Source organism: Delphinapterus leucas, chromosome 14 (assembly GCF_059928025.1).
Source record: "Delphinapterus leucas isolate spDelLeu-1000000601 "Yukka" chromosome 14, BTC_Dleu_Yukka2, whole genome shotgun sequence".
In the NCBI taxonomy this organism is placed as follows: Eukaryota; Metazoa; Chordata; class Mammalia; order Artiodactyla; family Monodontidae; genus Delphinapterus; species Delphinapterus leucas.
The window spans coordinates 76,535,099-76,551,758 of NC_143142.1; the positions used below are offsets into that span (position 1 = coordinate 76,535,099).

At 43.0% G+C, this 16,660-nt stretch overlaps 1 protein-coding gene across 6 annotated transcripts in view; it reads left to right on the top strand.

Annotated features, from left to right (window-relative positions):
- Positions 1-16,660, top strand: part of TNFRSF11A (TNF receptor superfamily member 11a) — a 78,391-nt gene that overhangs the window by 37,152 nt on the left and 24,579 nt on the right. For 3 of the 6 annotated variants that reach the window (XM_089895280.1, XM_022584328.3, XM_089895277.1), the window contains 3 exons: positions 515-628; positions 3,490-3,542; positions 5,629-6,388. In XM_089895280.1, the coding sequence (XP_089751406.1) occupies positions 515-628; positions 3,490-3,542; positions 5,629-6,388 (927 nt within the window). The remainder of the gene's footprint in view (positions 1-514; positions 629-3,489; positions 3,543-5,628; positions 6,389-16,660) is intronic. The other 3 variants (XM_030762005.2, XM_089895278.1, XM_089895279.1) reach the window with 3 other exon arrangements.

Genomic DNA, 16,660 nt, shown 5'->3' on the forward strand with positions numbered 1-16,660 from the left:
TCCCTATTAGAGTTGTTCTAAAGTAGAAGCATTTAAATATGGTCCTGGGCTGGCCCCTCAGAGCTATGGCAGCCGGCAGGACCGGGCTGCATTGTTGATTTCACCCTTCTGAACGGGAGCTCTTCCTGACAAATTCTACAGTCAGGGCCGGGGACCTTCCTATTGTTCTTATTCCACACCAACACCCTTGATTCTGGGGTTTGATTGAAAGGGTTATGGGTTTTGGTTTTGGTTTTGGTTTTTTTTGGGTTACGCGGGCCTCTCACTGTTGCAGCCTCTCCCGTTGCGGAGCACAGGCTCCGGACGCGCAGGCTCAGCGGCCATGGCTCACGGGCCTAGCCGCTCCGCGGCATGTGGGATCTTCCCGGACCAGGGCACGAACCCGTGTCCCCTGCATCGGCAGGCGGACTCTCAACCACTGCGCCACCAGGGAAGCCCAGGGTTATGTTTTTAAATGGAGAAAGTAAAAATAAACCATCTTTAATGCCATTTTTCTCATTTTCTTCCAACACAGAACCCCAGATTTACTTGCCCAGTTTAATTATTCTGCTTCTCTTCATATCTGTGGCATTAGTTGCTGCTGTCATCTTTGGTGTTTACTATAGGAAAAAAGGGAAAGCACTAACAGGTATTGTGTCTATGGTGGGTTTTGAAAATGAATCTTAAAGCCAATAGATACATTTCTAGGCGTATGCTTTGAAGAGGCGTATATTGCCCTCCGACTGCCTCTGGTGATCTGTTTAAACTAAGGTGACACACGCTTTATACCTAATTCATTGTTCTCTGGCAAAACAAACAAATGAACAAAAATCCATCGTGCCTGTTTATGTATATGCAAACAAAAATATTCTAGGTGCAGGAAACCAATGACTGTTGTATAGATTATATACTGTCAGATATACAGAGGTTGCATTTATCCTAGAACACAAACATTTTTAATTACTTAAATTTAATTAATTACTTAATTAAAACAGAGACAAAATGTTCAGGTAAATGACAGATGGAAAGCTTTGACTGGGGTGTTACCCTGATAGGTGAATTTAAAATTCTGAAAATAAGCGGTCTTATATTCAGTAAAATGCAGGTGCTCATTCTTAGAATGAATAATCAAGTGTTGTCTTGTTTATTGGGAATAGTTTTTCCACCAAAAAAAAAATTGTTTGATAGTGTCTTTTAACATCACATCCTGTTTGACTTCTATACTACAAAGCTACAAAGTATAATTTTTAAGAAACTGTCCAAGGCTTCACTACGTTTCCTAAACCTAGTGCACATCATTGTCTTTTGAAGCACCTGTGGTCGCACCATCCTTTCCCATTTTCAGTTGCTCACTTGTTCTGTCCACCTTTGCTTTGCTGTGATTCCATCAGTTCTCTCACAGTCACATCCATAGACTTCATGAAATCCTGCACACCTTACTATTTCCATTAACATTCCATTGTCTAATGTAACACTGGGCAATCAAAAGATTAAAGAGGGAAGATGGTGACTGACGATGCCAGTGTTAAGCAGAGAGTATTTGAAGAGGAAAAGTTGGAATTAACTTTTTTAAAAGTCTATCATTATTGAATATTGTTATTTAATGCAACTTCACCTCCCCAACATCAGAACTGGGGATTTGAATAATACATGTTCAGAGATGCTGATGGATTGCTCACTCATATAGCCATGTTTTCAGGAGATAAACAGACTCCCAGTGTTTTATTCTTTAGTTTTTTTCTCTGTGATAATCTCTTTTGGCCATATCTTACCAATGGCAAAGGCAATGGGCCCGCCCATCACTGAGTCGGGATGTGTGACTGTCAGCTTTCTTTTCATCCCTTCATTCAACACATGTTTTTTGGCTACCAGGGACTGGACAGACACTGGGGTCTCAAAACCTTGAGCAACACAAACAGAGCCAGTGCCCTCATGGAAGAAGCTTCTCTGTGAGCAAGGCAGGGATTGGCCCGTAGAATGAGGCTGAGTGTGGAAAGGGAGGTGCAAGAGCTCCAGGGGTGACAGAGTTGCCTGTCCAGCCTCAGGGTCAGCCAGGGCCTCCCAGGGCGGAGTCAGGGGACCTGAGATCTGAAAGACAAGTTGCAATGAACTAGCCCAAGGGGAGCTAAGGAGAATCAAAAGCATTCCATGCAAAGAGAATTGCATGATTGGAGGGAGCAGAGCAAGTTGGGGGGATTGGAAGGTTAGCGCAGCTGGAACAGAAAGTCAGAACCAGTGTGACATGAAACTGCTAAGAAATGTGCTCCCATCCTGAGCAGAGGGAGGCAGAACAACCCTGTGGTTTTCGTATTTGGCTATTTTAGTAATTAAAACAAATGTGGGGGGGTACAGAAAGAGTGGATGCAGACCCACCAGTAAGGAGGGCTTTTGCAATCAACCAGGAGAGAGATTATCATAGTAGTTAGGAGTAATTACCACCTCTGTGTACAAATGTTATTTTTAGTATCATCTGTAATTGTCTACTCCTGATCCCTAAAAGGAAAGAGCTGCAACTTTCCTTCTATTTGGAGTATCTTTATTTTTATATAAGTTTAAAGTGATAGAAAATAAGCACGAATAATAATGATGATGGTAGTCGTAACTGACATGTTAAATATTTATCATGTGCCAACACTGCTGTACATATTTTACGTGTCCTGAGTCTCCACAACAGCACTGAGAGGGAGGCATTATTATTTCCCCCATTTTATGATGTGGAAACTGAGGCTCAGAGAGGTTAAATAGACCAGGCGAGGTCACATAAGAGGCATCATTACCTATTATGATGACGTCATTATCTTCCAGTGGAAAATGGACAACCTCTTAGCTTTAGTCTTTATAGTGAATCCAACATCAGATATTCAGTGGATGTGGGATAAAATTTTATCTTTGTATTATATACATTCATAGATTTTTTTAATTCATAGATTTGACCTTTTAAGTTTCATCAGTTCTGTTTTAAAAAGTTAAGGAAGATATACTTTGTACATGCCACAGAACATATTCTTCTTTCTTCTGAGAAGCAGCAGGGTGTAGGGGAAAAGGATTCGGGGCCCGCTGGAATTCAGTGGGGCCTGACAGAGCATTCTGGCATGCACTTTACTTTTATCATACATATATTTGTGCTAAGTCCCCTAGACCCACGTCACCTTTGTTCCCCTACAATACCTAACAGGGTCCCTAATAGTCAAAGAAAAATTGCTGAGGGCATGAGAATGTCTGTAGTCAAAACAGCAGCTCTGACAGCCGTCAGATGTGCCTGAAGGTATTCAGTGGAACATTAGGGCATCAGATTTGGCTTTACATAGATCAAAAAGTTCTGTTTTTGATAGGAGGAGGAAGATGCCTTCATAGTCTTTAAATTGGTTGGTTTTCTTTTCAATGTTTCACTCTCAGATTTGCAGACGATTTTGTTTAAAGACAATATTGATCTGACATAGTGGTCAATAATGCTGAATTAGAAATAGGAAATAATAATATGAAGCGCTTATCCTTACTTTGTTTTTCTAGCTAATTTGTGGCACTGGGTCAATGAAGCTTGCGGCCGCCTAAGTGGAAATAAGGTAAATTTAAAAGTCTTAAGTGCCTCCTTTAAGTACTGTTAACAATTTGGGGGAATTCCCTGATGGTCCAGTGGTTAGGACTCGGCGCTTTCACTGTCAGGGCCCGGGTTCCATCCCTGGTCGGGGAACTAAGATCCCACAAAGCCGAGTGTACGAGGCCAAAAAAAAAAAAAAAATTGGCTGATATAACTATTATTAGTCAAATATTGAGTCAAATTGTGAATGGGTACTTCGTTGAGAGGATGGAACCTCAAATCCCAGGATTGATCCCCACAGAGTAACCCAAAGCCCAAGTCAGTGCTCATCCTAAATGCTGTTTTCTTTGTATTTCATTCCATTTCTGTCATCTCTCTGCCCATGTATTATTTATATTATTAGTTTAGTGCCAATCTCTATTGCCTAGGACAGATTCCTAGGAGGGAAGAGCAGTCACATTCCTGTACTCTGTAGTTATTTTGGTGGCTTTTAATTTTGGTATAACTTCAGAACTCTAGGAAAGCAGTGAGATAGTACAAAAAACTTCCACCTGCCCTATACTCAGATCCACCAATTGTTTATATTTTCACATTGCTTTATTCTTTGCTATCTGTACGTTTGTATATGCATATGTATATTTTTTCTCTTGAACCATTTTTTTAAAGTTTATTTATTTAATTTATTTATTTTTTGGCTGCGTTGGGTCTTTGTTGCTGCACGCGGCTTTCTCTAGTTGTGGCTAGCGGGGGCTACTCTTCGTTGCGGTGTGCAGCCTTCTCACTGCAGTGGATTCTCTTGTTGCGGAGCACAAAGCCCACGCGTGTGGGCTTCAGTAGCTGTGGCTCACGGGCTCTAGAGCACAGTCTCAGTAGCTGTGGCGCATGGACTTACTTGCTCCCTGGCATGTGGGATCTTCCCAGACCAGGGCTCAAACCTGTGTCCCCTGCATTGGCAGGTGGATTCTTAACCACTGTGCTACCAGGGAAGCCCTCTTGAACCATTTTGGAGTGTGTGGCAGACATCATGTTCCTCTACCCTTAAATACTCATGTGAATTTCTTAAGAACAAGGACATTCTCTTATATATCCATAGTACCTTTATCAAAATCAAAAGATTTAGTAGTGGTACAACACTATTATATATCAATAATTTACATTTGATCTTAAAATTTCATTAATTATCCCACTATATCCTTTAGGTCTAGGTTCTTAAGTATAAAGATATATACATTTAAAATTTTTTTTTATTTTTGTCTGTGTTGGGTCTTTGTTGCTGCACGCAAGCTTTCTCTAGTTTCGGCGAGCGGGGGCTACTCTTCGTTGCGGTGCTCGGGCTTCTCATTGTGGTGGCTTCTCTTGTTGCGGAGCACGGGCTCTAGGCACGTGGCCGTCAGTAGTTGTGGCTTGCGACCTCAGTAGTTGTGGCGCACGGGCTTAGCTGCTCTGTGGCATGTGGGATCTTCCCGGACCAGGGCTTAAACCTGTGTCCACTGCATTGGCAGGCGGATTCTTAACCACTGTGCCACCAGGGAAGTCCCTAAAGACATACAAATTGTAAACCTTGAGCTCATACTGATTTCTCCAATTCTGGTCCCAACACTACAGGATTTATTGTAGTCTTTCTTTAGCTGTATTTGAATCTTCCCTTCTCCAACAGTAAGAAACCCAGCTCCGATTATTCTCAGTATATTTACTCAGTTCCAGAATACACAGAAAGTAGTTTCAGAATCACTAAGCCGTACCACAGCAAAAAGCAAAGCTACTAACCAGAGTTCAATATTTATTTACAGGGTTTTTAAAAAATTTAGATTGAGGGTATAGACAAAATCCTGTGTTCTAAAGTTATTTGGGTCAGCTCTCCCCCTTGCTTCAGTGTAAACGTGCTATCCCATTGGAAATGCAGTTAGATTCATCTGATTCTGGTTGTACTCTATCTGAGGGTTCTCCCCACCCCCTAATCTTAAATAACCCAAATAAAGCGACATAGTGAGTATTCCATCTGTACTTGTTATGGTGGAAATAATTACTATAAGCACCATTTTCAGCCACGTTTAGCAGACCCATGTTCTAACATCGCTGGGTTAATGCTCTGCCTTCTGAATTTAAATCAGCAGGAGTCCTCAGGCAGCAATCTTAGCTGCACTCGTGTGGAAGCCCCTAGTCAGCGTGAAATCTGTGAGGGTGTCTTACTGCTGACTCTGGAACAGAAGATGTTTTCTGAAGATATGTGCTGTCCTGACAGTGGAGGTGCGTGTGCAGGTGGCGGTCCCTGTGTGCCGGGAGAAGATGCCGGGATGCTCACCCTGGTCAGCGAGATTGAGGGGGACCCCTTCAGGCAGATTCCCACGGAAGACGAATACGTGGACAGGCCCCCCCGGACCCCAGACTCTATATTATTCTTCACTCAGCCTGGAAGCACATCCACACCGCCTTTCCCTGAACCCCTGGAGGTGGGAGAGAATGACAGTCTAAGCCAGTGCTTCACTGGGACAGAGAGCTTGGTGGATTCCGAAAGCTGCCACTTCGCTGAGCCTCTGTGCAGGACTGACTGGATTCCTATTTCCTCCGAAAAGTACTTGCAAAGAGAAGTGGAGGGTGGCAATTGGCCCCACTGGGCAGCCAGCTCCAACTCTGCAGATGGCTGTGCCGGCTGCAGGAGCCCTGCTGGGGAGGACCGGGAACCCCTGATGGGTTGCCCCCAAAGTGGACCCTTGCCCCAGAGCGCCTATGGCATGGGCCTTCCTCCCGAAGCAGCTGGTGGGGCAGAGGCGGGAGGCCAGCCCATGGATGGGGCTGATGCACGGCTTCCCAGCTCCACGAGGGGAGGTCCTGGCTCTGGAGGCCCTTCCAGTGAGCAGCCACCTGCATCAGGTAAGTGACTCTGCTGGTTTCTCCCTTCTGAGCAAAAAGGCCTGGTCTCTGTGCAGTATCTGGGGACAAGTGTCACGTGCCGTTAAGGAAAGAGGGACGCTAACGTGGGAAAAGTTCAGCTCGAGCATTTCCTCCTGATAAGCCTCTTTACAGGCTGGGTTTTGAGTCAGTCCACATGTTGGGTTTGTGGATTGTTCCCCTGGGGCTCTCTCTTGGTTTATATGTGCCCCATGCCCTTTTGCATTCAGGCTTCTCACAATGGGATTAGACCTCAAATCCCCGCATTGACCCCTGAAGACAATGCCAACATTGACCACAGGACTGGCTGAAGGCAAGGCATTCCCTCAGATTTCTGGGTTTGGGTTTTTTCTTTAAAGCGACCTAGGCCTCAAATTTCCCCCTAAAAAAAGCTCTTATAAATTTCAGGACAACAAACAAAATTGTTTAGTTAATCGTTGATTAATTAATATTTATTGAGTGTAGCTTGTTGATTCTGGGCCAAATTAATGAGGCAGTGGCTGTCCTTTGATGCTTTTTATGAGAAACCCCTTTTATAAACACTGCATAGGATATATTTATGGAACCAGGAGGATGGTTTTACAATTTAAAATCATTATAGAGATTTATTGCTGCACCACTGCTTGAGCGTGAATAGCCCACCAGTTGTAATATTATAACTTTTTTCTGCGAAGGTAGAACATCCTCTGTTTTATTACGTAGTTACAGGGAACTTTTCTGCTGATGGTGAGGGCTTCCTCTGGTTCCGGGGATTATTTGCTGTATTATGGGAAGGGGGTGGTCAGGGATCTCTGAGAATTTTCTGAAAGTTATAGACCCTCTCTCCAGAAAAATGAATATATGCATATGTACTATTTAAGGGGCTTCACAGAATCCTCCCAAACTCTAAAACCACAAAGCCCGTTCATGGACCACCTTTATCCTGGGATGCTTTTTCTTTTTCTTTCCTGCCTCTTTATTTAGACCGCCACCAGGTCTAGCAGCTGGTCTTTGAATTATTTTATAACCATGAGGTAGCTCAGTCGGGCCCTAAATGGAGACTGTTTTGCCCCATGCTGATGGTGGCTCCTGCCTTATTGGGTAGAACAATGAATTTGAATCTGTTCTCCAAGGTCTGTGGTTTTGCCGCAACTACACAGATTCACTGAGGTGTAAATTCTCTATCAGTTCTCAGTCCAACTGAAAGGAGGAGGTGGGCTTGGGGATATTTTCCAAAGAACTGATGTGTTTTTCCTCCAGAAGACCTCAACTTATTTTTTCAAAGATTTTAAGTAATTTCCGTGTCTAAAAGTTTGGCTCTATGGTTCGTTTGTATTGTTCTCTTTCTTTTCTACGGGTTAATTTTCTTCCCACTGGTTGCACACACAGAGAGAACACAAGTATTTGGGGGTGTGGGGAGGAGGGAGGCGGAACCTCAGTTTGGCAGCTGCCACATCTCGTGACGCTGCCAGGGGACAGACCTGTTTTTCAGTTGCTAACATCAGGAAGGTGATGTTTGCTGCTGTGTGAAAAGCAGCAGCAGTTCTTGGAAGAACAGCACTGGCCAAAGTGAAGGAGATCAATTTTTTCGTTGTGTCATGAAACCAAAAAGGCGGATCCGAGCTCTCCTATAAGGAGTTAAAGCAGTGCCCATCTCTGCTTTTTTTATCTTTCTTTTCTCCAGCACTAAACATCTAGGCATGGAAAGAAGAAAAAAAAGCGTGTCATCAACTAAGTGGTATTAATTTGCAAAAAGTTGACACTGCTTTTTCTGTCTTAATCTGGTGCTCAGCCATGTAAAGCACTCGTAGAGAGTTGCCAGCAAGTGGGCCAAATTCATGTTCGCCTGAGGAGAAGTAGCAGCCAGAATGATTTTTGAGGCTGTGCAGGTCTCTCCATAATTACTTCTACATAAACAGGCCTTCTGATTCCTGGTCAAAATAGCACTTTCTCATTATTGCTTTTTTTTTGGTCATAGTTTATCGTCTATAAAATGTGTGAAAGAGGATGGAGCTTGGGTGGGGTTAATTCTACATGATCTCCTGAAAGCCACTGTGCTCTCAGGACTTGAGGGAGGTGACCTTTTTATTGGCTTTTGGAATTTTATATGTGAGTATTTAAGAAGAAAAAAACTTACAACCAAATCAAGTGGTTTCTGCAGAAATGACAGGGTTGGGCACCACCTAAGTAGGGAAAAGTATCTCCTTTGCACCCAGCTTCCTTTTGAAGAGGATGATTGTTCTTCAAACAGCTCCACAAGCCTATCTTTCAAAAATAATACCCGACGCTAAGTCGGTGTTAGCAGTGTCACAGCTCTTAAAGCACAAGGAGGGTTATCAGCAAAAACCAATGAAAGGGGAAAACATACTTGTGGTTTTGTTTTGCGTAACCATGTCTTGATTTACGTCTTAAATTATCCTGATGACATGACGGTGGTTACCTTGGTTATAAGCCCTTTCACCTGGAGTTTGGAGAATTCTGTGTCTAGAAAATGATGTCATGTGAAGAAACAACTTCGTATGATTCATGGATCACTAGTTGGCCTGTGACTTGCTTCTGGCTCCTGAGATCACTTAATTGGTTCAGACACTTCTGAACTGGAGAGAGGTGTTTGTTCCCAGGGCCCACAACGATTCTTCATGAGCACCAGCTACATGATTCTCTATCAAATCTTTATTGAGGGTCCACTGAGACACGGAGACTTGGAAAAGCTTGGAAAACAAGTAGGGATTGGTGCTAGGGAATGGACAACACAAAAAGAATCAATAATTTGAGAAAGCAATGCCCTCCATGGCCAGCCCCCTAACCTGCAGCCTCTTCACCTGCTCACCCACCTGAGTTTGGCCAACGCCAGCCTCAGCCATTTTTAGGGGGAATCTCTCACTTTCCGGCTTCTGCACTGTAACAGGCCTCCCCAAGTGTGGCCACCCTGTCCCCGCACGGTCCCCTTTTCCAGAGCACCCAGCTCCTCCTGACCTTCAAGTCCCAGCTCAAATGCTGCTTCCTAAACCAGGGATGCACGTTGGCTGCCTGGGTGGCCACTCTCCCCTTCCATGCCCTCGGCAGCCCCTCGTAATTCGTCTTGGCATCTTTCTCACCGAGCCCAGCACACTCATACCTTTATCAACAGCCATCTTCAGGCAGCCACGAACAGTTAGTTGGTAGGAATTGCCGTGACCTTCACCACTCCCGATCTTTCTAGTCTCTCCCACGGCAGCTTACTCTCAGTATAAATGAATAAATGTTCATAAGCTCATTCATTCATTCATTCATTCCTCCATCCATCCGGTCATGAATAACTAAAGGAATAAGAGCCCATAGCTTCCTGTTTGTTCCCTAACTCGCTCTCAGCCTCCTACCTCTTCGGGCTGTTCAGGGGAGCAGGGGGCCAGGCAGGGGATGGAAGGATGGCCGCTAGCTGTCCTGGGCAGACTTAGGTGTCCTGGGCAGAGGAGGCAGAGATGGCAGAAAAAAGGATGCCCTGGTCCATCCAAGTGGCATAGACGTACCTAGGCTAATGCCTGGGAGCCAAGGGCACTGGAGGATTAGGGTACATGCCTGACTCCCACGTCCCCCACCCTTAGTCTCCCATCCCTGGGCCCCACCCCGTCCTGAAATGACTATTCTTGACCATCCACTTCCATCCTGAAAGACAGATAAACGTTCTCTTACCTCAGTTTTCTTCCTGTTCCTCCCCACCCCCTGAGCAAAGGACAGTCCTCTGTTTCTAACTTTCTTCTCTCTCCTGTTGCAATGCCATCCACTAACTTGTGTTTGACTTTTAGCTAAGTATCATAAGGGCAGGTATTAGCTCACAGATTCTATAAGTTAAAAATATTTTTTAATTCAGTTATTTGGTAATAAAACTCAGCATTCATTGATGCTAAAGGTCAATGCATTATTTCAAAATATAAGAAAAATTTGTTCACTATATCTTTTAGTTTAGCCGTACTTCCCTTCCTTCTCTTCTAATTTTGGAAGGGTTTCATTTGTCAGCCATTCTAAGTAATTTTCAAGCATGATTCAGAATGGAACTATTAAATACTGTTTCCCTTCCCATATCATCATAGACCCAGTTTCTTCCAAATGCCTGAAACAGATCTTGCATTTCCATAAAAAGGAAAATCACATGAGAAGCATATGGGTTAAATATAAAATAAGTTTTTAAAAAATTCCAAAAGAACCCAATATAGCCTGGGTAATTTGAGTGGATTTGTGTATATTTTTAGTTCTTTTCCTTGGAAGAAAATCTACATGACAATTGGGTGATATTATTTGCTATAGTTCTTGTGATTTAATATTCATACGTTATACATTTTAAACAACATAATAAGCCTTTGAGAAGACAAGTATGCGTTACCTTGCTTAAAAAATGTAAATTGTGTCAAGGATTGAGTTCTTAAAAGGAATTTTGTTCTCTCTGCTGGAGAAAAAGGGATTCCACGGGGCCTGCTATGCAAAGCAGGGACTTAGCAAACTATAAACATCTTTCTGGTCATGATGAGATACTTCATTTATTCATTGTTTCTGTTGACTTAAAATGCTATTTTTAACTCTCTCAAGTGACCTGAAAATTCTTCTAGCTAAGTCACATTAAATATTAATGTTAAGCCAACCAACCCATTTTAAATGTTAGAAACTCTTCAGATTTTCTAATTTAATGAAAACCCTCATGTCATGCTAATTCTCAAATCATCCTTTTGGGTAGCCTTCACATAGAAGTCTATCAATCCCCTTGTGTTCAGAGACACATTAAGCCTGTTCTGACATCCTGAAGGTTGCATTTTTATCAATGACATCATAGGTATTAGTTACCAGGTGCTGGCTAAGTGCTTCGTGTAGGTATTACCTTCCCACTTCCTCACAGGAATCCTATGGGCAAGTTCCTCGCCTAGGACCACACAGCGAGTCAGCGATGAAACCATGACTCAACTCTCTGATTCTGAAGCCTATGCCTTCAACCATGGCACTGTCTCCCCATAAATCAGTGCCAATGTTACTGATTTCATTTGTTTACCATGCACTGGAGAATCCTCAGCGTGCTGTAGAATAAGGGCAAACTCGGGCTGGGATCATTGGCTCCTCAGGCTGAGTGCAGGGCAGTGGCCAGGCCAGGCCCAGAAGATTCTATAGGAAGGGGCGCTAGTGTCTGTGCAGGAGGTGATGGCTACTTTGACCTCTGAGTCCCCTTTCTTCTGCCAGTTGTCTCAGGAAGTTACTGTTTTCACTGTCACCGGTTCTTTTGGGAGGAAAGCTCTTTCTTCCACATGCCTCCAACCCCATCTTTTTTTGAAAGTAAAATAAAACTAAAATAAATGCCAGAGGCAGCTTGCTGGGGAAAGCTGGCGGAAAGCCAGCTCCGGAGAGTAGGGAAGAGGGAAGTGACGGGCCTGGCTTTGCTCATATTCCCAGAGGTCTGTGGACTAATGGGACCTATGAAAGCCTTGAGCCTTCTTAAGGCATCTTGGACAAGCCTCATGCACCCCATCCCTCCCTTTCCACCTTCCCCCCTTAACCAGCCACCAGCAAGGGAGAAGGTCTCCCCTGACATCAGAACGTCCTGGGGTTTCCTTGGCTCTCAGTGGAGAGGGCTACCCCTTCGGGGCATGTACCAACTGCGGAAACCCCGGCAACCATGCTGATGAGGGGGCCCGCAGCACCCACCTTGCTGACATGGGGTCCTTTTGACTTGCCATCCCAGGGCCTTGGCCTCTCAGGTCCGTTCACACAACCGTGTAAAACCCTCTGAAAGGCAGAAAGCTGATTTCAAGGAACGATTGTTTGTAAACAAGGACAGTTCAGGACTGAGGCGTAATACAGGGTAAGGATATTACCAACTCATTCAAAACCTTGACCTACTCTAGTGCTACATTCAACTAGCTGCCGACTTGCACGAAGAGAAATGAGATGGTGGGGGATTTGTGTAGAGTTACATAGATGAGTGTTCAGACCAGAGACTGTCAGAATGATGGATTATTTCAGCAAAGAAAATAAAAGTTGGTTAGATTGCTAGAGGTAAGTGCCCTTTCAGTCTTCAAGGTATTTCGAAGTCCTTCAGCAAGACAGGGATGGAAAGATAACATGACCGCTCAGTACATTTCCCGAATCTCGTTTCCTGGGGAGTTCCATGAGCACAAACATTACATTCTGGGAGTAATAATGTCAGCATTGCACCTGTGAGAAATTCTGTGCTATTTCCCAAGCATTTTCAAATCCACTGTCTCGTTTGACCCTATGCCATCCTGCTGGCTATTCACACATTCATTTATTCATTCATTTATCATATGCCTGCTCTGGGCGGCTGCACGCTGCCAGGCTAGCTGGGCTTGAAAATTGATGCTCATTTCATAAAGATTAGACCGAGTTGTTAGGTAGTTTGTCCCAACTCCACAGCTAGTGGAGGCCGAGCCAGGGCAGGACCAGAGCTTTCAGGGTCCTGCGCTCTCCTCTGTCCCAACCCCATTTCTGTCCCTCCTGTACTCGGGCAGCCACTGAAACCACCACACTTTTAGTCACCAGTCATGCTCTTCAGAGCGTGAAACACCACTCTAAGCTGCTGAAACCTCTTCGCTACTGAAGTTGAGACAGGTGAGACCAGGATGCCATGGATGTTAGTAGATTACTTGCAGGTGAGTCTGTATTGTGATGAGGCTGGAGAAAGAGGGCTGGACAGTTTTCATCCCTGAAGCCATGTCAGTCAGTAGAGGGGGAAAAAGAAGCCTGGAATGCTCACATGCGGAGGAACTGCGAGCTGGCGTTTGTAATGCAGCCAGCCTGGCACAGAGGGAGCACGCAGTAAATTCTGGATTTGAGGTGTTCCATCACTATTAGTATTATAATAGTGATCTAGCTTAATCTTAATCTAGCTTCACTTTACCATAGATTAGCCCACATCCCCCTAACCTCTGTAGAGTGACCTGACGGAAGCCGACAGCACACTGATTACTCACAACTAATGGGTCACTCTAGGACACCCCGGACCTTCTGCTCCCGCCCAGAGAATGGCCACGCTTACTAAAATCCATAGATCTGCCCAGTCTTATGAGTGTGAGCTGATCCTGTTGTAATTTAAAACTTTAACTGTTGCATTAACTGGTTAAAAAAGAAAAAATGAAGTTGATAAGCATGAGAATTATTTCTATGAAACTATTAAGTGCTTCAGGAAGATTCAGAGAATGAGCTGCTAAAATCTTTTTGCTGTTGAAGTTGAGAGGGTGAGGTGATGAAAGGTTGAGGCAATAAAACTCTAGAAGGATTCTGCACTTAGACTGCTTGGCAGCTGGCTTGGTTCTCATTTCACTTTAAAGAAACCAAAACGAGATCAGAGGCAAAGCCTGACAGGTATAACTGATACAGTCAGCAGACCTTTTCTCAAAGGGACAAGCCTCAGTTCTCTATCAGAAAGTGGGTGTTGAAAGTTTTATAGCAGGTGGCAAGTGGCTTGAACACCAGGGAAACATATCATTAGAGTCCACGTTTTAGGAGCACCGGTGGGTAGCCTCTGCAACTCAGAGTTTTACCGAACGTTGAGTTCTTTATCAATAGAGAAAATTAGATCGGCAAATGTGTCTGCAATATTGAAACATGTCCAGCTTATAAGATGTTACCTCCAAAAAGAGTAGCATTAAATTAGAGCATCAGTGAGGCGGGGAGGGGGAAACAGAGCAGGACTCCTTATAGCTGTCTGCCATCTGCTACAAAGTTTCCAGAGCCCAGTGAAAAGTGAATATATGAAGCCCCTTGTGCAAAAATTAGTAAGAATTTCAAGATGATGACAACAGAACATTAAACAAGCACGGCGCCCTTCTGAGCACAGGGCCCTGTGCGACTGCACAAGTCACATGCCCCTGAAGATGGCTCTGCTGTCACTTACTGTTACTGGCCAATAAGTAGAGCTTTTTAAAGTTTAGTCTGTACCAGTTTACTACTCTCATAAAAGTCAGCGTGAATGGAACAGACTTGGACTTCATCGAAGGTAGTTTTTGTCATTAATTGTACTTTTCGATGAAGAAACACATGAAGAATAAAATTGAGAATCTCATACTCTTTCTAGGTAGCTTTTCTTTACATCCTATTCGTCAGGAGTTTAAAGGCCTTTTTTTGGTCCTCCCCTCCCTACTGTGCCCTCCGCAAGAATAATATTCTTGATCCAGTCTGTGGATCGAAGAATTATGAAATGTTTACATATATTTCTTAGGAAAAAGGGTTTGAATTCCATTTTGGAAAAAAAATAGAAAATAAGTATATCGATCCTATAGAATATATCAAAAATATATTGTTTACCATGAGGCAAAGGCATGGAATGAAAATTTTTTTTTTTTTTTGGTTTTTTGGCTGCATGGCATGTGGGATCTTAGTTCCCTGACCAGGGATCAATCCCATGCCCCTTATGTTGGAAGCGTGGAGTCTTAACCACTGGACTGCCAGGGAAGTCCCCTGGAATGAAATTCTTAAGAAGAAAAGTTTTAACACAAAATCTTGATGTGTAAGATAATGGTTAAAAAAAAAAAAGGGTTTTTATCTGAGTTCAGACAAACTGAAGATTCTGACGAGGAAGGTAAACAACAATGGAGTCATGATGATGATTTGTTGGAAAATAAAATTTTAAATGATGGAGAAATTATATATACCATGACATAAACAGATAAATCCATATGAAGAGGACAAAAAAGATATTAAATTCAAGACCATAAATCAATCACGCAGTGGCTAGCACTGCCCTGTGTGTAGGTTTACAAGATACTGAAGAACAACAGAACCATGTTGTTCTTCAGTGTTGTAATAATAAAAAGCTAAAGGAATTATACCAAGGAAAAAATCATACTTTAAAGCAACTTAGATTTGCTGCTCTTATTAAATAATCATGGTATTTTATTTTATATTTTATTTTTTATTTTTAAACACAGTACATTTTAAATTGGAATATGGTTTATGGTATACACATATTATTTTTGATTTCTCACTTTGACTTTTTCTGTTAACTAGTGATCCCTCAACTAGGAAGACTTCTCCTGTGTTAGTTATTATGCTCATTCATGCTGCTGCTGCTACAGTAGAGACCTTATATCAGCTCTCAGTTAGCAGCTGTTGAGTTACTTGAAAAAGTCATTTACAAGTTCACCTCTTCAACATCTTTTTAAACTTAAAACATATAACTTGCATTCACACATTGATTTTTTAGTATAGGGACATATGTGTTGGCTGAATATAGTTTCCTGAGCCTTTTTCACGTTAACCACATCATCTTAATTTCCAGGCATGACAAGTCTGAATGCAAACTCCTTCTGCATTTTTAAAGTCTCTTTTTCATTTTTTCTTTTAACAGCTGCCACCACACACCAGTTCAGCAGCTTGCTGATGTCTTCTGTTTTGCGTTTAGTGGCTCACATTTATTTGGGTCCTTGCAAAGCATTCAGTTTTCTTAGAAACATTTGCCTTTTTTTCACACTTACTCACATTTCGCAACTTTACATAAAGACATACCTTGGAGATACTGCAGGTTCAGTTCCAGACCACCACAATAAAGCAAACACCACAATAAAGTGAGTCACACGAATTTTTTTGGTTTCCCAGTGCATATAAAGTTATGTTTACACTATACTATAGTCTATTAAGTGTGCAATGGCATGTCTAAAAAAATAATGTACATACTCAGTTTAAAAATACTTTATTGCCGGACTTCCCTGGTGGCGCAGTGGTTGAGAGTCCACCTGCCGATGCAGGGGACACGGGTTCGTGCCCCGGTCCGGGAAGATCCCACATGCTGCAGAGCGGCTGGGCCCGTGAGCCATGGCCGCTGAGCCTGCGCATCCGGAGCCTGTGCTCCGCAACGGGAGAGGCCACAACAGCGAGAGGCCCGCGTACCGCAAAAAAAAAACAAACCAAACTTCATTGCCAAAAATGCTAACCATCATCTGACAATGCAGGGTTGCCACAGACCTTCAACTTGTAAAAAACGCAGTATTTTCAAAGCACAATAAACCCAAGAGCAAGAAGACAAGGTACGCTTGTATTTCATTAGATTTCCTAATAGGTTCAACTAGTTAAAAACAGACTTAAGAACTAACTTGGTAACTGGTGAGAGCAGAAAGACATAGGCATAATAGAGAGTAGACCTGTAGCATAGAGTATGCTCGATGTTATGAACACCTATGTTTTTTTAAAATTTTTATTTTATATTGGAGGATAGTTGATTCACAATGTTGTGTTAGTTTCAGGTGTACAGCAAAGTGATTCAGTTATACATATACATATATCTATTCTTTTTCAAATTCT